General features: G+C 39.2%; 1 protein-coding gene and 1 long non-coding RNA gene across 2 annotated transcripts; both read left to right on the top strand.

Moving 5' to 3' along the window:
• Positions 1-5,233: 5,233 nt before the first annotated feature.
• LOC132887171 (uncharacterized) lies at positions 5,234-6,103 on the top strand. The gene is made up of 3 exons (XR_009654781.1): positions 5,234-5,467; positions 5,596-5,665; positions 5,764-6,103. It is a non-coding gene; the product is annotated as an uncharacterized LOC132887171 (long non-coding RNA).
• A 269-nt stretch (positions 6,104-6,372) lies between these two features.
• LOC132892416 (uncharacterized) lies at positions 6,373-18,337 on the top strand. Its single transcript, XM_060930687.1, has 6 exons — positions 6,373-6,405; positions 8,553-8,784; positions 13,107-13,999; positions 14,132-14,186; positions 14,579-14,732; positions 17,864-18,337. Exons 2-6 carry the CDS (start codon positions 8,592-8,594, stop codon positions 17,997-17,999), a joined length of 1,431 nt encoding a protein of 476 aa, XP_060786670.1. The 5' UTR covers positions 6,373-6,405; positions 8,553-8,591; the 3' UTR covers positions 18,000-18,337.
• The last annotated feature ends 5,650 nt before the right edge of the window (positions 18,338-23,987 follow it).

The following is a 23,987-nucleotide window of genomic DNA, read 5'->3' as shown; positions in this document are numbered from 1 at the left end:
TGTCAATGTAGAAGAAGCTCTCTGCGTCCAAAGTTATAGCTAGTGGTTCCATTCATTCAGAGCAGCCATTTAAAGGAACAGTCCACCGTACTTCCATAATGAAATATGCTCTTATCTGAATTGAGACGAGCTGCTCCGTACCTCTCCGAGCTTTGCGCGACCTCCCAGTCAGTCAGACACAGTCAGACATGCTGTCACTCCTGTTAGCAATGTAGCTAGGCTCAGTATGGCCAATGGTATTTTTTGGGGCTGTAGTTAGATGCGACCAAACTCTTCCGCGTTTTTCCTGTTTACATAGGTTTATATGACCAGTGATATGAAACAAGTTCAGTTACACAAATTGAAATGTAGCGATTTTCTATGCTATGGAAAGTCCGCACTATAATGACAGGCGTACTAACACGTTCTGCACGCTTCGGCAGCGCATTGATACGGAGCTCAGATATCAATGCGCTGTCGAAGCGCGCAGAAGGTGTTAGTACGCCTGTCATTATAGTGCGGACTTTCCATAGCATAGAAAATCGCTACGTTTCAATTTGTGTAACTGAGCTTGTTTCATATCACTGGTCATATAAACCTATGTAAAGAGGAAAAACGCGGAAGAGTTTGGTCGCATCTAACTACAGCCCCAAAAAATACCATTGGCCATACTGAGCCTAGCTACATTGCTAACAGGAGTGACAGCGCGTCTGACTGACTGGGAGGTCGCGCAAAGCTCGGAGAGGTACGGAGCAGCTCGTCTCAATTCAGATAAGAGCATATTTCATTATGGAAATACGGTGGACTGTTCCTTTAACCATTTTGTCCAGCCAATGGGGTGCGTTCACAGCCACACCTCCTTGACGTCAGGCAACCTAGCGGCCAATCAGCATTCCACATTCAATTCAAACTGAAGACGGAGGGAGGTCGCCTATACAAACGTTTACATTGTATAATGTTAAATATCTTTGATAGAACCCCCTCATAAAAAGTTATCCAATTCTAAAAATATATCGACTTACCCCACATATGCTACTACATAATGATAAAGCTTGTAACAACAACCGTTTTTTTTTTTTTTTCTTGTAAATACACAGGCGTCCCTTATGGGAAACCAAGGTAGCCTACTACAGTATTACTAAGAGTGTGATTTTTTTTTCACAAGGGATATAGCTTCATGGAGGCTAGCAAGCAAAATAAGTGGCTGTACAATCGACATACCTTCCATTGATCTTGCTGTAGGCGTACGCTGACACATTTTCAAATATATGCATGCGGAATTGCCGTGAGACTTTTCGTTTTGTGCAGACAAAACAACCTCCGCAGAAAACATCCGGCCCATCTAATTTCCGCGCTCTAGCCATGTACGCGTGATGCAAGCTTAAAGTAGGGTGACCAGACGTCCCGGTTTTAACGGGACAGTCCCGATTTGGGGTTGTGTGTCCCGAGTCCCGACAAAAGTCTGTCGGGACACGGATATGTCCCGGTTTTCGCCACTCGCGACGTTTGCGACTGAGCAGCGTGGGAATCATTAGCAGAGATACGTCTGCATTTACTATTTTGATGAATTGACAGGAATCGCAAACTTTCCTGGTTACTGCCCCCTGGCCCTGTGGCATGGGTGTTTATTTAGCCACATTATTCCAGACAACAGAACGTGTTGTCATGCAACAATAAAATAAACATTAACTGGCGCGAATGTTCTTTGTCTAGCAGCTAGCAGCAGTAATGCCGCAGCAATTATGCCGAAAAGAAAATGTACCTTTTCCAAAGGGCACCTACCCCTTCCTCCGAGAGGTGCAGAACAATGCGCACGAAGCCTACTGCACACACTGTAAGTGCTTTGTTCTTGCACTGAGTTGGGTAGCCTATGCTGCAAATGCTGTGCGCTCCTGTGGGGGCTTTCCTCGGGCTGTCGCCCCCTCCTCCTTTATTGCTGAGAGAGGCCCTTCATATAATCTTTTTTTATTCACCTTGTTATCCCGAGATAACGACATAATTAATTCAGGATCTCGAGAAAACAACACAACTAATTCGAGATCTCGAGAAAACAAAACAATTATTTCATGATCTCAGCTGGATCACTGTATCTCCGTCGGTAGAGACGATGCCGGGCCAGTCTTCTGCGGAGGTGCCGCGGACTAATTTTGAAATTATCCCCTATTAAAAGACTTAATGCAATCTCTCCCTGTGTCAACCCCTGATCAAAATATTGCCTTATTAGGTGATCGATTATTCCAGACATTCTATTGACCGTCAGCATATCAAGTCTCTTGGCACACCTGAATGAACCATTTCTCAGCTGTTTACTCGAGATCATGAAATAATTGTTTTGTTTTCTCGAGATCTCAGAATAACTGTTTTGTTTTCTCGAGATCTCGAATTAGTTGTGTTGTTTTCTCGAGATCCTGAATTAATTATGCATGGATTAAAGCAAAAAAAAATTATTTGACTGAAAATTTACGGGGGGGGGGAGGGGTGTTATGGGCGGATTTCGATGAAATTCTGAGAATGGTTAACTTAGAACTGATAACTTTATTATCAATTAATTAATGGATTAATATATTCAATTTATTGCACTTTCTTTCCATTGCTTCCGTATATTATTTTTTGTGGCAAACCACACAAATGCAAGCGCCTGGAATGTTTAGTTTTTTGCACCATGAACTAAATGGCTTTCCGTTTTCACCTATTTCGTACAGCCAAGCCCACCTCCACTTGTTTTTACACCTTTATCGATGGCAGACGCATCAGTGCCTTCTTTCATGTAAAGCGCATCCATGCTGCCGAAAGCAGAATGACATGCTCCTCTGTGCTCGACGTCAATATAGAAAAAAGTTTGGATCTTCACTTAAATTAAAATTGGGGTTTGACCTTACTTTGTGTTGAATATGACTTCAAAAACAATTCAAGATTTTATTACGAGAAATATTGTGGCCAACACGAGTGTTAAGTTCCCTAAAAGATCGCGTGAAGTTGGCTGCTATCTACTTTGCGTTCGTTCTCATTTTCCTCCATCATTTCATAGGCCAGAAACAGATGTTTTGACGTAATTTAACTTAGTAGGCTATGATTATTATTTAACCGTAGTCTTCTAGACATTTTGACTGTTTGGGGCATTGAACGCTGGTGTATGATTTTCAGGGAATAAAGTTTAGCGCATGTCGGAACATCATTGCGCTCGCAGCCTCCAACTCCTCCAACGTCCTTTAAATTGTGATATAACGTAGGCTATAAGGCACGGTTCTAACATACCTTACACACTGGCCTAACGAAAATAATAATTGTTGGGGCGTCTGCTGATTTGTTAGCTATAAATTTAGGTCTAATTACTTCTGACAGTCTGCAAGCATTGCACCGTCGGGTCTTCAAGTCTGGCTGAAGCAGAGGAGCGGGCTTTCCGGGCTTTATTTTTTCGTTTTTTTTTTTACATGCTCTATTTCTATATGCCCAAGTTTGAACTAAGTCATTTTGGCAAGATTTAATTTAATACAAAACAGAAATGGTCAGACACAAGCACGCCAAGCACATGGGAATGTATTTTGCCAATTTTGACAGCACATGTTTTTTTAATGCCGCACCGCAGACAGCGAACGTTTAAACATGATCAAACATAGGAAATGAACGACACAAAGCATGGCTCAAAAACAAAAAAGTTAAATAAACCCTGCTGATAGTTGATGGTGTTGCAACACATCAGTGTTCTAACCCAATCTCTACCCAACCACCCGTCATTTTAATTCTCCTCGGATCAGCACTGACCTCACATTTGGCCTCGGGAGAGTTCAGTTGACGGAAATCCGTCACACGACGGAAAACTTTAATCCATGTGTATGCACCTGTGTTCCTTCAGGGACCTGCACAACTTTATGTATAGTTTAGGTATAGTTGTCAGTAGTTTTTTTTTTAGTAGTAGTTTTATTGTACATATTTTCCTATGTCCATTTTACTATTTATGTGTGCACTGTATGGTGAAGCTTTAAATCTCATTGTACTTGTATAATGACAATAAAGGCTTTCTATTCTATTCTATTCTATTGTCAATTGCACATTATATCTACTTGTAACCCATTTATTGGAATTAATAAATTAATGATGGTTAGTAACTCAACTTTAATTTCACAGAAAAAAATATGCACAAGCCACTTGCAAATATTTAAGGTCCTTCAAATATTACACACAACTATCAACACACAAATGCAAATTTGTATAATACTAGTAGTTGACATGTAGCAAAATAATTACACAAGATCTCGCAAATCAAGGCATGCCACTAATAGTAATGTAAAAAAAAAAAACAAGTATCAATATTATGATATAACAGTTTAACAGCATTACAAAACAAATGCAACAAGAGTAAATGAAACACAGTTTAAACTGACAGTAACTGTCAGGCTGAGTACACCACTTATTTCGGCCTAAATGGCTTTCTCACTTGGCCTGTTTTTTTGCATCCCTTTTGTTTTTGTTCATAGTTGTATGACATGATGGGCATATGTACTGTTTTGGAATCCTTTTCAACTTTAAGCATGTCTGGTGGAACTTCTTCATTGAACAGAAACCTGACTCGCATTCCAACATTGTGCCACACTGCTGCTCCTTGCAGTAGCACCAAAGCTTGCCTGTGCTTGTACATGCAGTTGGGATAGGAGCCAAAATACTTTTTGAAACAAGTTCAGGTAGAACTGCCTTCTTAAAGAATACAGTAGCCTTTTCCAGTTCCTGATTGAAAAAGTCAATGTCTGGAAAAATGCGTTGCACATAGAGTGACTCCGTATCTGTCCAAACAACAAAATCACAGTATGGCTTGTCCGTTACAAACAGTTGCATTTGCACCTGATAGTAAAAGGTGTGATCTTCTCTTAATCTCAATTCACCATTCTGTTGTTTTTCCAAACAAAACTTTCTATCTTGGCAGGCTTCTTCAATGCCAATATGGGCAGCACAATGGGGACATTTCACTTCAATGATTCCAGCTCCACAACATGAACAAGACACATAGCCATCTGGTGACGCACCGATAAATGGGTAGAGACAACTTATCCTGAGTCCAGCATCATCAACCTTTAGGTTTTGGTGCCGCTGCTGTTGGATATGTTCATACTGTCGACGCGCTGTCTCTTCGTGTGTACATCCCCACCTGGAGGCTGCTGTAGAAAACTTGGTGCTCTCAGGGTAACAGATGGCTTGGACCAGACTCTTGCTGGGGTTTTCAGGACTCGAGTGGACCGCTGCCCTAAATTTCGATGCAGTAATGCGTCCTGCCCTATGAGAGTACCACAACTTACACTGTAAAAAATGTCCGTAATTAAAAGGTACGAACTACCGTATTCTTAGGAGGGAATTTTCCGTAATATTATTCTACGGATGATTTACCCGTATTTTGAAGAACGCAATGCATTGTGGGAGAGACTGTCTTCAGAGGGAACGCAGCCGCCGCTTGCTCGCTCTCTGCTGTCTGAGTGAGTTGGAGTACTGCACTTCTGTGGTAAATAGTATTATTAATAATAAGTTACACAGTTAATCAAATCATCTTTGTATGTAGTTCAATTTAATCAGCTACAGCCTGGAATCATGTCGTGAGTCTAGTCTTTTTTAATATCTTCCACGACACAGCTATCAGAGCGGTCAAGATTACCAGCCAACTTGTGATGTCTTAATAGGCTAGGATCTACATCTCGTAAATGTAGGGTATCGGATTTCTATAGACTTACAACATACGTTATAGTTTTGTCTACATTATCATGACTCTGTTGTCCTGTTTCGCTTTTACTTAATTTTTAGCGTCCACAATCCGTTTGGCCGCCCAAGTTGCTAGCTAAGTTAGCTCAGCAAGGCTCATGTTGGTAACTGAACAGACGGTTAATAGCTATATTGCCGTTAACGAGAATATAGCTATTAACCGTCTATTCAGTTAAAATCAAGTTGGACTTGCCACAGTCCCATTTGCCTGCCACCATGCTGACCTGTAGCATATGTGGTTTTAAGTCTGTGTCATCCACGGAATATGTCAGTCACTGCAGAACACACAGACACCTGAACAACGTGCGTATGTCGTGTGCGCTTAGAGATTGTGGTAGGAGATTTTCTTCTTTCAACAGCCTCGCCGTTCACATGTCACGAACCCATCCTGAGAGAAGTGTTAGGCAAACTTGGAACCACAGTGTGTCTGTGCCTTTAAAGTGTTCATTCAATTATTGCATGAGAGAATATGTAGAGCTTAAACAGCTGGTGTCTCACTTAAATGACCACATCCAAGAAGGTCTCCATGTTGTGTGCCCGTTTGATGGCTGTGGTCGTACTTTTAATGTGAAGACCTCTCTCTCATCCCATATTTCCAGGATTCATCGTGGGTGGAACACGACCCAAATATCTTCCATTTTTTTATCAGATGTACAGGCTCGTCTTACAGACAGCACACCAGAGGTCAGTACATATGTGAGTACAGATCCCGACACTGATGTACACAGTCAGGTATGTCAGGGTAATACAGACAATGACAAAAATGCACAAGATAGGTTCATTGAAAATCTGGCCCTGTTTTGTTTAGGTTTACAGACTAAATACTTAGTTCCAGCCTCTACCATTTCAGAAATTGTCAATGAAATGAAAACACTGCAGGATGTGCAGCAGGAATTCACAATGGGAGTTTTGGGCCTAAAATTGGAACAGTATGGTGTCCAACGTGAAACCTTACTAAGTCTGGGACAGAGCGTATACGAACAGAGCCCTTTGCATGCAGCCTTATGTGCCAGTGGGCCTTTAACAACACACCACTGCAGGCTGCAATACTTTAAGTCTCACTTTAATTATGTTCACCCTGTGGAAGTGACACTGGGGTACAATGACAGTGGGAAGAGGCGACACTACCATTATGTTCCTTTACTTGACAGTCTCAGGGCAATGTTGAAAAAGCTGATGCACAGTGGTGACCTTGCTGAACATGGTAGGCCTATACATGTATTTCGTGATTTTACTGATGGGCATGTTGTTAGGTCAAATGAGATGTTTGCCACAGACCCAGACAGTTTAAAGGTGATGCTTTTTCAGGATGCTTTTGAAGTAGCTAACCCTCTTGGATCTGCCAGGTAAAAGCACAAAATTTTAGCTGTGTATTTCACTCTTGGTAATTTACATCCACATCTGAGATCAACAGTTGATCAGATTCAATTAGTACTGCTTTGTTCAGAGAAAGACTGTAAATATTTTGGCGTGGACAAGGTTTTCAGGGAGCTTGTGTCAGATTTGGGTGAATTGGAGGAAAAGGGCATCTCCTTTGAGGATAAGACATTGAAAGGCACTGTTGCATGCATTATGGGAGATAATCTGGGTTCCCACATGATTGGAGGGTTCACAGAAAATTTTAGTTGTGCTGAGTATTTCTGTCGGTACTGTCTTGTCACAAGACCCGCGTTTTTGGCCAATCCTCTCACAGTTTTCACTCCAAGAGATCCTACTGAGTATAATGACTCTGTGCAGTTTCTGGAGAGTCACCCGGATGTGACCACACATCAGGGCATTAAAGGCAACAGTGTGTTTAACAAACTGTCACATTTTCATGTCTGTCAGCCTGGACTGCCGCCCTGTTTAGCGCATGATTTGTTCGAGGGTGTTGTGGACTATGATCTGGCAATGTATTTGCAGTACTTAATTAAGAACGAGAAGTGGTTTAGTTACAAGTTATTAAATGAAAGACTAAGTTCATTTCCAGGTGAAAGCAGTAACAAGCCAAATGCTATTCCAAACAAAGGAACAAAACTTGGTGGCCATGCAGCCCAGAACAGGTGGTTATTGCAGTTCCTGCCCATTTTGGTGTATGATAAAATTGCAGATGCTGATAATGCTGTCTGGCAGGCGTGTCTTCTTCTCAGGGAGTTAGTTGAAGTTGTCTGTGCACCTACCCTTTCAGAGTCCCAGATTGCATACATGAAGGTACTGACTGAAGAGTATGTGGAAATGAGGCAGGAGTTGTTCCCACATTCCCCTCTGAGACCAAAACACCACTATCTTTTGCACTATGCAGATTTGAGTTTACATTTTGGTCCTCTCATACACACATGGACGATGCGCTTTGAAAGCAAACATAGCTATTTTAAAAGATGCATTAGGTCAAGTCAAAACTTCAAGAACGTCACAAAGTCACTTGCGAATAGGCATCAGCTGTTTCAAGCTTATCAGAGTCAGGGAAATTTATTCAGCTCCCAGGTTCAGGTGTCAGACTCCACACGGTTCTATCCACAGCTGTATGATGCTAGCATAAGGGCAGCTGTTGCAGATTTTGGACTAGACTCCTCCAACTCCATTGTCACAGACAAAGTACAAGTTAAAGGGACCAAGTATGCAAATGGTATGCTTGTGATACAGGAATATACCAAAGGACAACTGCAGTTGGGTGAAATAGCCAGCATTCTGATCAAATGTGAAAAAACTGTCCTGCTTTTGCTACGGGGGAAAACTGCCAGCTGCGTACCTGAGATTGGTGTCTATGAAATGGAAAAAAATGGTTCAGAAACTCTTTCTTGTAAAACCCTTGACAGTCTCAGTGATTATTCTCCACTGTCCTTTTACCACAGAGGTGCAAGGTTGCTCTCGCCACTCAGGCATCTTCCACAATGGAGGTTGTGAAGAATGTTATAACAAGGGCCATGCCTGTACTAACAACTGACGTCATAGAAGAGCTGATGGATCATCTAAAACATATTGGTGTTAACAGCATTGATGATATGCAATACCTAACCAGCGAAGACTTGGATGGCATTTTGCCTCCAATTCAAAGGAGGCGGTTAATTCAAGCCTTCACTGCAGGTAAGTGTTTACTTTTATTATACTGTAAACCAAATACACTATATTGCGAAGTGTTCTGCTTGGAAAAAACTTTGTGTATGCCTCTGATCATCTGCCTTGTCAGATCTATCTGTTGCGATGGCAACATGGGCTGGGACAGGTTGATTCACTGCTTTGCCCCACATTGCTGCTTGCAGCTATATTTATTCAACTTTTAGTCCATGGGCCAGGACCCAAAAATTCACATATTGGTACCACCTGAGGTGGCAAAATCTATCACTGATTTTTTGTAATCCTCTATGTCTGAGGGACATTATTTGGTATGATAGCCCTCTCTAAGTGGTAGCCGTCTTATATTTTTACTAGCTTTTATAACGCTACCCAGTGCAGTTTGCAATACATGCCTATGTATGGGTATAGGTGTATGAAAGTATGTGGGATGATGGGATATGTTTTCATCTATGTTATATAACATGTAGACATCATAGGCATGTAGAAAATATAGAGTTATATATCAATCACACCCTTTTCCCGTAATATAACATAGGGATAGATTGAGGCAGAAGACTGTAACAGGATGGGTCAAATTCCAAGTCTTGCTATATCACATCTGGAGAGTATGTGCCTTCAGAAAATATATGGGCTTGATAGCTTAATGTACATAACTATTTTAGGCCTGAAACCCATAATTGACCAATGTATTTGAATGAAAATCAATGCATTTCAATGTGATAAAATGTACATTACAAACCAAAGGTATAGAGGCATGTTAGAAGCTGGAAGATGTTTCAATGCACATAACATTTTATCTAGAGCATAGACCTTAGAAAATAAATGGGTTTTACAGCTTAATACACAATTAACAGCTATTTTAGGCCCGAAACTATTGAAAATTAATGCATTTCAATGTAATGCAAAGTGCATTGCAGAACTAAGGAAGAGAGGAATGTGGGAAGTTGGGAGATGTTTCAATGCACATTAGATAACAGAGTATAGACTTTTAGAAAATATATGGGTAAGATAGCTTAATACACATTACACAGCTATTTTAGACCTGACATTTTCTTGAGTGCTACACACAGTAAATTATACAATAATATGGAGGAAGGCAAGGCCCCTCTCTCCCAAAAACTGAATTACAGGAACAACTCTTCTCAAAACGTCCCGCCAGTATTGCCTTTCTCCATCAATTTGTTTGACAAGATCAGAATCAATTCTTCCTGTGTCTTTGGAACGACTGTGTAATGCTAACATGCAAGCCCTATGCTCCTCACTCCTCTCATGCTCACCGATACGCTCAGAATGTTTCCAATCAGAAAACCCGTTGACAAACGCATTGTGCTTACTTGAGAACAGTTTGCAAGCAAAACAATAGATGCAACCAGAGGAAGGAGAGTAAAGGAGCCACTGCCTTGTCACAGACTGACCATTAGGTAGAGAGCGTTTGATTAAGGAATTTGTGAAACTCCTAGTGATGGCCAAAAGCTGCAATGTAAAGCTTAAGGGCAGAAAGTAGCTGTTGTTTACATATCAAAGGTATTATGCAAAAAGTCACTAAATTCACTAGATGAAGTTGCCAGAGATGGCCAAAAGTCAATACAATACAACAAGCCTTAAAGTGCAGAAGGTGTTTTTAATAAAATTTTTAATATAATATAAACACGAAATGCACTAGCCTTTTAAGGTAGGCTTTTAACCTTTGAAGGTGCTGTATGATATACGTATAATATAATATAATATAATATAATATAATATAATATAATATAATATAATATAATATAATATAATATGTAAGGGTTAACGTTCGGCGAGAAGGTCCCTACCGTGGAAATAGCGGCACGACAGAGAGAATCATGGGTCTTGATCTCTCTGAAGTGCCGCTATTCCACGAAAGGGACCGCCTCGCCTTGCGTTAACCCGCTTATTACATGGCTATACTTAAATTATTCACACATGGTGGCGACGTTTTTGATTTCATGTTAAGTTTAATGAATGATTGAAAGGTTGTTGCTTGCGCAGCACAAAATAGTCCGTTGCCGTTCTGGAACACCGGTGTCTGTTGCCATTGGCAGCGGTCCGATATAGACCAACATGTCTGATCCTCAAATAACAGACGTGCGAACGTTGGGGAGCCCCATTCAAATGAACGGCACATTCTACAGAGTGAAGACGACCCATGTAATATAATATAATATAATATAATATAATATAATATAAATGTATACAAGCCTTTAACCCTCTTTCTCCCATAGCTGCCGTTAGCGCCCGACTTGTATTCTCCCATAGCTGCCGAAAGCGCCCGAAATCGCCCAACAAGAAAATACACCTGTAACTGCAAAAAATGTTGTTGCTGAACTTCAAATACAAATGACACTAGTTAATGAGACTGTAATACACGTATTTGTGTATTAAAATGTATATGTTTGTATGAAATTATTTTTAGATATGGTCGTGTTTTTACGTGGTGTCCCCTTGGTTGCGGCTCAGACTGATTCTGTGTTTGGGCGCATCTTCATAGCTGGCTAAATTAGTCAATCGTCCATGTTTGTTTACACTTTGTTTGCTTACATTACTGTCAATTCCTGTGGTCTCGTGCCAAATCTTCTTCTGTAGCAGCTATTGTTATTAAATTTACCTCAGAACAACTAGCCAGACCAAGAAAATGACTGCGCAGAAAAGACGCCATTTTTTTTAACTCTGGAGGAGGCAGTGGTGTTATGCCTCAACTCCGAGTCAGAGCCAGACTTGTCCATCTCGGATTTCAGTGATGCAAGTTCTAAAGTGAACTTGGATAATTACATAATTAAAGGGTTAAAAAGGCTGTTGAATATTAAACTAAACAAGTGACGTTGCGGGCGGCACGGTGGTGTAGTGGTTAGCGCTGTCGCCTCACAGTAAGAAGGTCCTGGGTTCGAGCCCCGGGGCCGGCGAGGGCCTTTCTGTGTGGAGTTTGCATGTTCTCCCTGTGTCCGCGTGGGTTTCCTCCGGGTGCTCCGGTTTCCCCCACAGTCCAAAGACATGCAGGTTAGGTTAACTGGTGACTCTAAATTGACCGTAGGTGTGAATGTGAGTGTGAATGGTTGTCTGTGTCTATGTGTCAGCCCTGTGATGACCTGGCGACTTGTCTAGGGTGTACCCCGCCTTTCGCCCATAGTCAGCTGGGATAGGCTCCAGCTTGCCTGCGACCCTGTAGAAGGATAAAGCGGCTAGAGATAATGAGATGAGAAGTGACATTGCACAGGTTGAATGCAAAGCAAGTTGTCAAGCTGAAAGCCAAGGTCAGGTTATGAGTGAAGAGAAGTGATGCAGGGGGCTATAGAGAGAGAGAGCCAAAGTCTCCGCCCCTTCTTTCAGTCCACTCAGTGTGGCCAATTTAGCACCCAGGGGCCCTCTGGTTGCCGTACCGCATGGCCCAGGGGCCCTCTGGTTGCCATATCCCGTGGCCCAGGGGCCCTCTGGTTGCTGTACCGCATGGCCCAGGGGCCCTCTGGTTGCCATACTGCATGGCCCAGGGGCCCTCTGATTCCTGTATCCTGTGGCCGAGGGCCCTCTGACTGCTGTCACTGTTCCCCCAGCCCAATTCAGTTTGAATTCAATTCAAATGTTTTCGAACGAACCTTCCAATGATAACAGTATTTTTTTGAAAAAATAAAGAACTTAAAGGTGCAGTGTGTAAGATTGTGGTCAAAGTAGGTATTGCAACAACAATGTTCATTGAAAATGAGATGCCTATTGCCACATTTGATCTTTTCATGAATATTTACCAAGTAATAAACTAATATTTACCAGTATGACAAAATACAGTAAGTTTCCAGCTAAAAATGCCCATTTCTGGAAATTCAAAATGGCGTACAATGGAGAAGATCCCATTTTTCTTGTATGAAAAGTGCAATTTTCCCAGTCATAATGACTACATAGAATTTGATGCACAACAGGGTATGTTCATTGTGCTTGGCGTTTCTGGTCAATGTACAGCAAATGGTATTCTTGGCAGATCAGTTCTTTCTTGCATGGGCCAATGGCATTTAAGTGCAATATCACAGTATTAGGCCTATATTATATTATATTATATTATATTATATTATATTATATTATATTATATTATATTGTGGCTTATTATATTATGACCTATTATATTATAGCCCATTATATTACATTATAGCTGTTATGATGTAAATAGCTGTTATTATGTAAATTATGGCTAGTGAAAAGACTGAATGGCTAGTGAGTCAGGACAACCACTAGCCAAAATGGCCGGTAAGCAAAAAAGTTAACGTCAAGCCCTGGTGTGAATCTAAGTGTAACCATATTTATTTGATTAAATTGTTGTTTTTTATCCATAGACTTGCAAGCTGTACTTGGCTCAACGTCTCTGCAACCGAATGTCCATCTGCCTGAAAATCCACCTCTGACACCTGGTCCCATGGAGGAGTCTTCATCCCGGGAGACTGTTGTACCATGGCACAAAATGCCTCCAAACCTTATGCTTGCCTTACGTGAAAAGAAGAGACCAAAACCTAAAGAGAGACGAGAGATGATCCGTATAGTTATTGACGATGTACTAGCTAAAGAACGTGGAAGACCTGGAAGAGGAAAGCTGCGTGAGATTGCCAAGAAGATAGTACAACAATATCCCTCCTCTTTCCAAGACAGAGAGATGAATGGAACCACGGTAATTGGAACTGGATATGATTCAGTGTTCATACAGCTTGAGAACAGACTTGAGAACATTAGTAGGCCATGTACCTTCAACTCGAGGCCAGCAGCAGAAAGGGGAGATGAGATAAGAAAGAAGTCCAGCCACTCGGATCGATATGGATGTGTGGAGTGGCAGCCTGCTGTTGAGAACACTCCTGAACTAGAGTCTAAAAAAGATAACTTGAAGAACGATTTCAAGACCCGCCAGCTGGAGGAATCAGTTGTTCGCAAATTGATGACTGACACATACTCCATCCAACGAACTGCAATCAACAATGGAAGCACTGTGAAAACTCTAATGGAGGAGTGGCCCTTCCTTTTTGAAGCTGCATGCATGTTTGACCACACACACACACTTCTTGGCTTGGAAGTCCAAACAAAGCTGGCAGAGGAGGTGTCCAGAAAGGGAAAGGGCATCAAAGACTTTCTACAGTCCAGGGGGATAAAGATGGCACCCAGTAACAATCTAGTACAGCTGATCTCTGGGATCGCAAAATTCTTCAGAGAAAAGCCTGAACAACTCTTCCACCCAAGTGAGGTGGGTTTATAAATGTTTTATCACTGTGTTATTCATGATGAACTACAATGTATTTGTATGGGGCATACTGTTCTGGATGGAAAAATAGTTATTCAGCTATTCAGTATTTCTTCTTTTATTTCCTAACAACAGGAATCTGCTGCTGCCGCACTACCACTGCAAAGCACACCTTGCATCCTTACCATGGGTTTGTAATCTGTTTGATATTAAAAAAAATATGTGTTATGGATTTGATTTCACTGTCTATCTTCCTCATTCCTCACATGCTTCTTCTCTCCTGTCTTTTTCTCCTGCTTCTCGTTCCCTTCTTTGTCTCTTCCTCTTTCCCCATTCGCTTTCTCCCTTCTTGTCTGTTCTGTTTTCAGAAACTCACTCTATGTTTTGTTTGTGAAATAACTTTTTAATGGGTGGGTTTATTTCCATCAAGTCTTGTGTGCTAAAACTCTATGATCGGTGCATGAAGTAATAGAAGTTTGGAAGCCAGCACTTTCAAGGTGGCCGTGGAGTTCATAATTAAGTATCGTGTTCCACCCGTTTTCATTTGTTAATATATTCTCTTATGAATTTTACATGTTTAAGGTGATCATCATTACAAAATCGCCGTGGACCAAGAAGTCGTAAACAACCACATCAGCTCCATGATTGTAGCTCTGAGCTACACTTTTGCTGCATTTTATGTTTTTAACATAAAGTACCCAAAAGACATGGCTCTCACGCTGGAGTTCATTCAAAGGTAAGCAACTCTTACTGTTATTTTTTTTTGTTGTTGTTTTTGGGGGGGGGGCACAAGCAGTTTTGCTGTGAAGGCTACTGTTTAGTACGGCAGACGAGCGACTTCGAGCGACTTTTGAGTAAAACCATGCAAATTGGTACACATATCCATCTTGGTATGCTGATTAATATTAGATATGGAGGCGTCGCGATGCTAAAGATGCTAAATTTTCAAGATGGCCACCAAATCCAATATGGCCAACCCATATTGATGAAACTATCAGGTATTTTGTTGTAAATGCATGAAAATTGATACAGTTAGCTCTTGATATGCTGATTAATATTAGAAGTAGAGGCATAGCAGAAAAAAAATCTGATTTCTCAAGATAGCCGCCAAATCAAATATATCTGACCCATATTAGTATAACCACCATGCACTTTGCAGTAGGAGCATGCAAATCAGCACAAATATACTTCATATGTTGAGCAATCTAGTAGTTGGCCATATTTGATTTGGTGGCCATCTTGCAAATTCAGCTTTTTTTGTGACGTTTTTGTGACAGTTATTAATCAGCATATCAAGAACTGTGTACCAATTTCCATGCTTATACTACAAAGTGCCGGGAGGTTTCACTAATATGGGTTAGCCATATTTGATTTAGCGGCCATCTTGAAACGTCAGCATTTTTCACAATGCCTCCATTTCTATTATTAATCAGCACATGAAGAAGTAACTGTGTACCACTTTCCATGCTTTTACTACAAAGTGCCCAGTAGTTTCATTAATATGGGTTTGCCATATTGGATTTTGCAGCCATCTTGAAAATTCAGCATTTTTCGCAATGCCTCCACATCTTATATTAATCAGAATATCATGAAAGATATGTGTACCGATTTTTATGCTTTTACTCAAAAGGGCACGGTTTGGCCCTTTTTTGTCGCTCATCCTTCGTACTATATGGTTTATTCAGCATCTTTCCTCCACATTCTTTGTCTATGACAGCCTATGGAAATGTATGGTAAATGGTTGTGACAGATCTTTTTTCCATAATGTATATGGCAGCCAATAGGACCATGTGAAAGAAAGTGGTGAAATTTGGCACACACATTCTAGACAGTCCCCTGATTCTTTTCAACAAGTTCTATTTTGACACCTCACACACAATTCAAAAGCTCAAAGTTTTTAAACTTTCAGCCTCTGCCAATTCTGATTTTGTGAGAATTGAAAATAAAGTGCAGCCCCATAATGCACACCGTTCCACTAGTGGAACGCTGTAATGGTCATTGTAAAGTTAACAAACACAGTACTACACTAGAAAAGTAGATCCACTGCGCTCCTGTTCCTCACTATCTGGTGCGTCACGGGAAAGGACTGAGTTCTAATCAGTGAAGAAAATCACTGGAGCATCTCAGATGTGGAAAAATATTTTTCTGCTTTTATTGAGCAGTGCCAAACTAACGTTTCGACGTTACCGCGTCTTCATCAGAGTCGAAAAAAAAACGATGAACGACTCTGATGAAGACGTGGTAAAGTCGAAATGTTAGTTTGGCACTGCTCAATAAAAGCAGAAAAAGATTTTTCCACATCTGAGATGCTCCGGTGATTTTCTTCACTGGACAGTACTACACTACTAACAGAGGGCCATTAGTACTGCACTACGACTTGGTCATTGCCATTCTGGTAACAGCAAATGTATAAGGCCATGTCTCAAAGGGTTAAATATTGTACTAACTATTTACAATTTGTTTTGCAATGAATCCATTAGGCTCATTTCATGTGCAATCAGACGCTTTGGGGCTGATTTTAATGAAACTTGATTTTAATGAATATTTACGTAAGTAATAAACCAATGTACCAAAGTATTGTATAGTATAAGTTTTGCAGCTTAAAATGTAGAATTTTTGGAAATTCAAAATGGCGGACATGAAGAAGATCCCACTTTTCATGAATGAAAAGTGCAATTTTCCGAGTCATTATGAATACTTAAAATTTCATGGTGGTGGTAAGTATTTGTGAACAAGGTGACATTTGTGAATGGGCAGAATTAATTCTGGAAATACAGTATTAAATACAGTGCGCCTTTAAGGTAGAAACAGACTAAGAAAGTTTTGATTAATAGTGTTGGACACCATACATTTATCCTTGATTATGTCTGTCAGGGTAAGTCACATAGAAATGGTTTTGATTTAGCTTGGAAGCTCTTTTCTGGCTCTACAAATTACACAACCAACATGGGACACAACAATCATCAGAATATTATGATAGATTATGAGATATTAAAATATTGTCATTTGAATTTTAAAAAGCTACATTAAAATGAGTCATTTTTCTACTTAAGTTGGGGTATTATAATATCTCCTGAAAGTTTGGTCTTTGGTCCTTGTCATATAATTTGACGTTTAGGGTGAAATAAGTTGTAATAAAGTAGTTGTAGTAGTACAGTAGTATCAGAGAAGGTTAGCCCACCTGATATACGGTACGTACCCAACCTGTCACTCCGCCCAAAATAGCATGAGCATTTTGGGTGGAGTGTCAGATGGGGAACTCCTGTCAGTTGGGGTACTCTTCTCTGACACTACTCTATTACAACTTTACTACAACTCATTTCACTCTAGAAGTCGCATTATCTCTGCAATGACTCTAGAGACCAAGACCACACTTTCTGTTGATGAAATTGACATGATATCCTACCTATCCTGTCCTAGGCAAAAACTGACTAATTTTAAAATACAACTTTTTCTATATTCAATATTTAGTATATTAACATCTCATAATTCATATTCTGTTGCTCGCTGTATTCCCTGCTCTTTGAGCTATTTGTAGAGCCAGATAAGACATCATCCAAACAATCTCTGTGTGATTGATTGACATAAACAAGGATGAATGTACAGTGTACCACCCTCTTAATTAGACATTCTTAGCTTTTTCTCCCTTTTTATTGATGCCAGACTCAGGTAAACGTAGTTCTGGGATTCTACCTTCCCAGTAAAAAGGCACACCAAGTTTCAATAAAAGTTTCAAGTTTCAATAAAATCCGTGCGGGTCAGGCCCCAAAGTGTATGATTCAACTAGCTTGCATAAGCAAATTCTATGTGTTAAGTCATAACATCACTCCAACAGCATATCTAAAAATACTTTAAATATTCTTTTAGAGTTTTCCTGGGAATAAATCCAGAACGAGGGTCAAAGGCTGAGAAGAAGGGAAAGAAACACCCTCACTTGCCCCCAAGACTTCTGAAGTTCTTGTGTGAACTGAACAGTTTTGAAAACCCCTGGATAGAAATGTGAACATGTGCACACATGCGCGTGCGCGCACACACACACACACACACACACACACACACACAAAGCTGAGTTTCTGCTGAGGTCTGGAATGCCCCTCAACTCCCACCCCTTAATCGTTTAGGTGCGTGTTTCTTTTTTTTGTTCTTTCTTAAGAGACTTTGAAACCTGTTTGTTGGGAATCATAGACCTCACCCTTCAATCCAATTTAAAAGTTACAAATATCAAATCATTTTGTGGGTTTTGTATGTTGCATGACGTTCTTAAAAATGACAGGGTGCTAGTCATAATGCATACTTGATGAAATTTGTGGTGGTGTTAAATATTCTTGAATTAATTATTTGTGAATTAACAGCATGACTTCCCATAGACCTGTCCCTTTAATTCAATTTAAAAGGTACAAATATCAAATCATTTTGTGTTTTTTGTATGTTCTTAAAAATGTCAGTGTGCTAGTCATAATGAATATTTGATGAAGATAACATCTCTGAATTCATAGCATGAATTATTGAAATAAACTACTAAAATGGCATCTCACCTTGTGTAGACGTGTGTAATGTACTGTATTAAAAGACTTAACTTTGTGTAGATGACAAAAACAATCTCTGTTTATATATATTAAACTATCACATATTGGTAATGCATATTCAGATTCATATATTTGTCCTTAAGACATTTTTTCCTAGTTTGGACAGAAATCGACTTTATATCTAAGGGGTTATCAGTTTTCCACTAAAAGAAGTGTCTGTGAAAGAACCGAATTTACTGTAAATCCACAGAATTCTCCTTTCTTATAATGAAGGGGAATACATGTGAATGAACAGAAAGTTTATTGTAAATCTACGGAATTCTCCTTTTCTATAATGAACGGGAGTACATGTGAATGAACAGAGAATGTATTGTAAATCTACGGAATTCTCCTTTTTATGATGAACAGAAATACCTGTGAATGGACAGAGAATTTACTCTAAAAATACGGAATTCTCCGTTACAGAATAAACGGAAGGGCCGTAATGTAAACGGAGAAGTTACTGGTAATTTACTGCCAGGACTTTATCCGTTTTTTTACGGAATTTTTTTTTTTACAGTGTAGGTGTCCTGAAAGCCTCTTAAGGCTAAGAGCATCTTTAGCTGCCTCTTAAGATCCATCGTTAAACTAACATGGTTTTCCCAAACAATGTCATAATCAAAGTAGTAGTTTAGTTTGCTTTTAATTTACGATGGACCTGGACCACTCTTTCACAACAAAGAACATCTTCTCACATCCAAAAACACAGAATTCGCATGCGCTTCTGAGGAGCTCTCACAATCAATGGGTGGAAAGTGGCGTTAAATCTGCTGCCAGTGTTACATTTTTCTTGTACATTGCAAGTAATTTGAGTTAATTATTAAAGAAATAAATATACACAAAACATTATGAATATATTTCAGTATGCTGTGGAATTACATATCATAATGTCACACTGATATCACCACAATTTAATCACATTAAACTCAATTAGGCGAGTGATTATATAATTTAATGGCATAAACGAGACAAATTTCTGCACCTGTTACAGTGTGTGTGTGTGTGTATATATATATATATATATATATATATATATATATATATATATATATATATATATATATATGAGAACATTGCCAACTTGGCATAACAGTTGAAATAATCACGACTGCATGACTGGGTAATGATGAAATGAGTGGGCACAGGGAAAACATTTATTTAATTATTTAGCTTATTATTAATTTAATTTAAAAAAACACGCTTGGAATAAATATGTTATTGTCCAAAAATGTTAAATAGTTTAAATTATTAATTACCACACTATATATGCAATGTTTAATGATGATACAATATTAACATATTTTAACTCTTCAAACCTGCTCTTTAGCCCTAAAGTGCAATGTTATAGAGAAACCTACCCCTGCACGGTCAACAATGTTGCTCCATAACAACTTGTACCATATTATTCACCTTTCCAAGCTTCTACTACATCTCTTAGCACAGATGCTTCTGAATGTTCTGAATTGTCGATGATATTTCTCCAAACAAGTCGTACAATATTGAACCTTTTCTGTAGAATATATGACAATTCTTCATTTGTTTTTGTACATAGACATGAATGAAAACCACTGGCTGCTCTTCCCACATGAAGAGCCTGGAGATCAGTGGGCTTCAAGCTTCTGTTGTGGTCCCAGTCTTCAGCAGCTATGCAAAAACTAAGGCTCCATAGCTCAGTGGTGAGAGCAGTAATTTAGTAAACCAGGGGTTGTGAATTCAGTTCTCACTAGAGCCTGTAAAATTGTCTCCAAATCTTACTTTTGTGGGTGCTAGGACACAACAAGTTTTAGTATTGGGTGTAAACAAACCACAGCTGATGGATTCTCAATCCTCCCTGTCCTTCTCTTTCAGGAAATGATAACTTTTTATTTATTTTTTTTTTTATTAAAACAGAGAAATTGCAGTGAGAAGGTACATTCCAACATCCATGATCTGTACAAAGTTATGCTCCAACAGCAGAACTTCCTGGGTTTGGCCTTCTAGAAATGTGTTCCCTTGTGTGTAAAGTTCAGCACATACAGCAAGCACTATTATACAGGATCCTCACAGAGCTGTGTTCAGAAATGGCTCAACTATACAACTTCCTTACAATTCGCTCTTACAATCAATGGGTGGAAAGTGCCGTTAAATCTGCTGCCGGTGTTACATTTTTCTTGTACATTGCAAGTAATTTGAGTTAATTATTAAAGAAATAAATATACACAAAACATTATGAATATATTTCAGTATGCTATGGAATTACATATGATATCATAATGTCGCATTGATTTTGCCACAATTTAATCACATTAAACTCAATTAGGCGAGTGATTATCTAATTTAGTGGCATAAACGAGACAAATTTCTACACCTGTAACATTGTGTGTATATATATATATATATATATATATATATATATATATATATATATATATGTGTGTGTGTGTGTGTGTGTGCATGTGTGTAACACTTCCTGATGTGGGTGGAGCACAGAAGCACAACAGGCAAGAGTTGATGTTTTACACAAATACTTTATTTTGGCTTTTCAGCTTGCTTGCTTTCCTCACACACATGCATTGTGGTTGGTAAGAGAGCACCCATTGTCTGCTCTCTCTCTCCTTTTATGCTCCATCCCTGAAACACACACACAACAGCAGGTGGAATGACTTAGCCACTTACCTTCCCTGACCCTGCCCTCCATTCACAGACTGCTGCTTGGCCACGCCCCCGCTGCCACAATATATATATATGAGAACATTGCCAACTTGGCATAACAGTTGAAATAATCACGAATGCATGACTGGGTAATGATGAAATGAGTGGGCACAGGGAAAACATTTATTTAATTATTTAGCTTATTATTTCTTCATTCTTTTGCGTGAACATTTATTAATTTAATTTAAAAAACACGCTTTGAATAAATATGTTATTGTCCAAAAATGTAAAATAGTTTCAGTTATTAATTACCACACTATATATGTAATACTTAATGATGATACAATATTAACGTATTTTAGCACTTTATATTTCATTGGTTTTTGGTTAAAAATGAACACCATGTGACCTCATTGACTGGATTTAGCAACACCTTTAGCAACTATGCCTATATCAAGGACACGTATTGCAAAGATGCTCTGAGCAAAGTTGTTCTTAAGAGAACTTCTTACGATTGAGTTCAGGAAAACCAATGTTCGTTGCTTAAGAGTGTCTTCAAACTTGCTCTTTAGCCCGAAAGTGCAACGTTATAGAGAAACCTACCCCTGCACGGTCAACATTGTTGCTCCATAACAGCTTGTACCATATTATTCACCTTCCCAAGCTTATACTGCATCTCTTAGCACAGACACTTCTGAATGTTCTGAATTGTTGGTGATATTTCTCCAAAAAAGTCATACAATATTGTGCCTTTTCTGTAGAATATATGACGATTCTTCATTTGTTTTTGTACATATACATGAATGAAAGTTGATTGGAATAAATCATGGGGTAAAGTGGGAAACAAAGTAGTCTACAATGAATTGAACTTAAAACAGTATGCAGCAGTAACACCTGACACACTCCATCTTTATTTTTATTTTCTGTTATTCAGCTGCATCTGTTACCACAAATGTTGTTTGTATCTGTGGTTAACTGATAACAAGTTGGTAAAGGAAGTATCTTTGATCCAAACCATTTAACTTCGTATGTACTGTTTTTAGGTTTTTGTACAGCCTCTCATTGACTCTGTATCACTGTGCTGCTGTCAGTGCGCAGTGATAGAGTGCAGAATCTGAGATCTGTAGATCTTTAATAGTAAGTTCAGTCGAGTCTGAGGATGTTTCTGAATTGAATCGAGGGCCAGAAGGGTTGCGCTCAACAGAACTCCATGACTTTGCGCCTTTAAGCAGTAAAAACTGTGGTGCGCTGTTAGGATATTGTTTGTACCAGAAAAGCCCAATGTTATCGCTGCTTGACTGATATGAACATTTCAGAGTAACAGTGTCTGTTTCTTTCCCCACAGTGTTGGTATCTTTGTCCATCGGCCCAATGTTATCTGCAAAACTGCCTGTTTGCAAAGAAGAATATAAAGAAATAGATCTGTGAAATATTTCTGTAAACAAAATACTGACTTACAAAAATAAGAAATTAATAGATTAATACACACATGAGTATTAGTTAATACAATGAATGAGCTGATGAAGGTTAATTACCTGTTGCTACAGTGAGAATCAGTGGGATGTATCTCACTGTGTACAGTAAGTTGTATAGTTGAGCCATTTCTGAACACAGCTCTGTGAGGATTCTGTATAATAGTGCTGTATGTGCTGAAGCTGAGGTTGAAACAAGGTTTACACATGAGGGAACATGTGTCTCTAGAAGGCCACACCCAGGAAGTGCAGCTGTTGTAGCAGAACGTTACACAGATCATCACTTCACAGCATCAGTGACAGTGAACTGAGTCACCAGTACAACACAGAACAAGTCCTGCTGATGATCAACCCAAAACATCTGATTTTTTTTTCATAGCAATTGTAGTTCATGATGATTTTATCCATGAAATTAATGGATGATCATGATTTTGCTCTTAAAAAGCATTATAAAAAACAGCACACATCCATAACTGAATATCTCCGCCTACATACCGGTACAATACTGTGCAAAAGTCTTGGGCACCCTATTTTTTCCATACAAACTTTGTTAGATTTCTATTTTATGACTTCTACGTTATCAAGTCAGTACAAAAACATGTTAGAGTTCCAAATGTTTGTTTTCCAGCACAAAATTAAATATTACAGTAAAAAGAAAAGTTTGTGTCTGAGCAGATGTTACATAAGAGACCACTTTTTAGATTAAAAAAGTAAACATAATGAAGGCTGCTGGGTTTTGCTGCAAAATGAAGAAGCGAGCGTGACAGTCAAAGTGTCCAGAAGAACTGTGGGGTCATTCCGTGCCAACTCACCTAAGGGTCCCCACATCACCGTCTCAGATTTTGCTCAAAAAATTCTATAATCAAGAATCATATGTTTGTACCACACATGCAAAATATTAGCTCCCAATTCATTGTAGTTTTGGAACTACTGGCCTTTGAAATTTTGATGTCAAAATACCACATGACGAAATGGCTCTTTCCCCAACTTCAGAGACCCATAACTTTTTATTGCAGCTATCTAGACAGTTGTGCTTGCAGATTCTTACTGAATGATACCCACTCTTTTCAAATCTGTTGTCAGAAAGCCTCTGAAGGACATACGTTTTGCATAATGGGAAGCCAAAAATGACGTTTTGGCCAAAATCACATAAAATTCATTAAAACTCTAGGGGGCATAGTAGAAATATGAAGCTAGTTAGATTTTTTTCCTCACTACATAGTATTTGTAGGGTTGTTATCTGTTCACAGAAACATATTTTGCCATGAAATTTCAATTCCTGAATTTACAAAAAAATTTTTAACATCTTACGTCCTTTCCGAG

The sequence above is a fragment of the Neoarius graeffei genome, chromosome 1, assembly GCF_027579695.1.
Source record: "Neoarius graeffei isolate fNeoGra1 chromosome 1, fNeoGra1.pri, whole genome shotgun sequence".
NCBI classification, from domain to species: Eukaryota; Metazoa; Chordata; class Actinopteri; order Siluriformes; family Ariidae; genus Neoarius; species Neoarius graeffei.
Note: the sequence above shows the minus strand (reverse complement) of the source record. Positions and strands in the feature narration are given on the sequence as shown.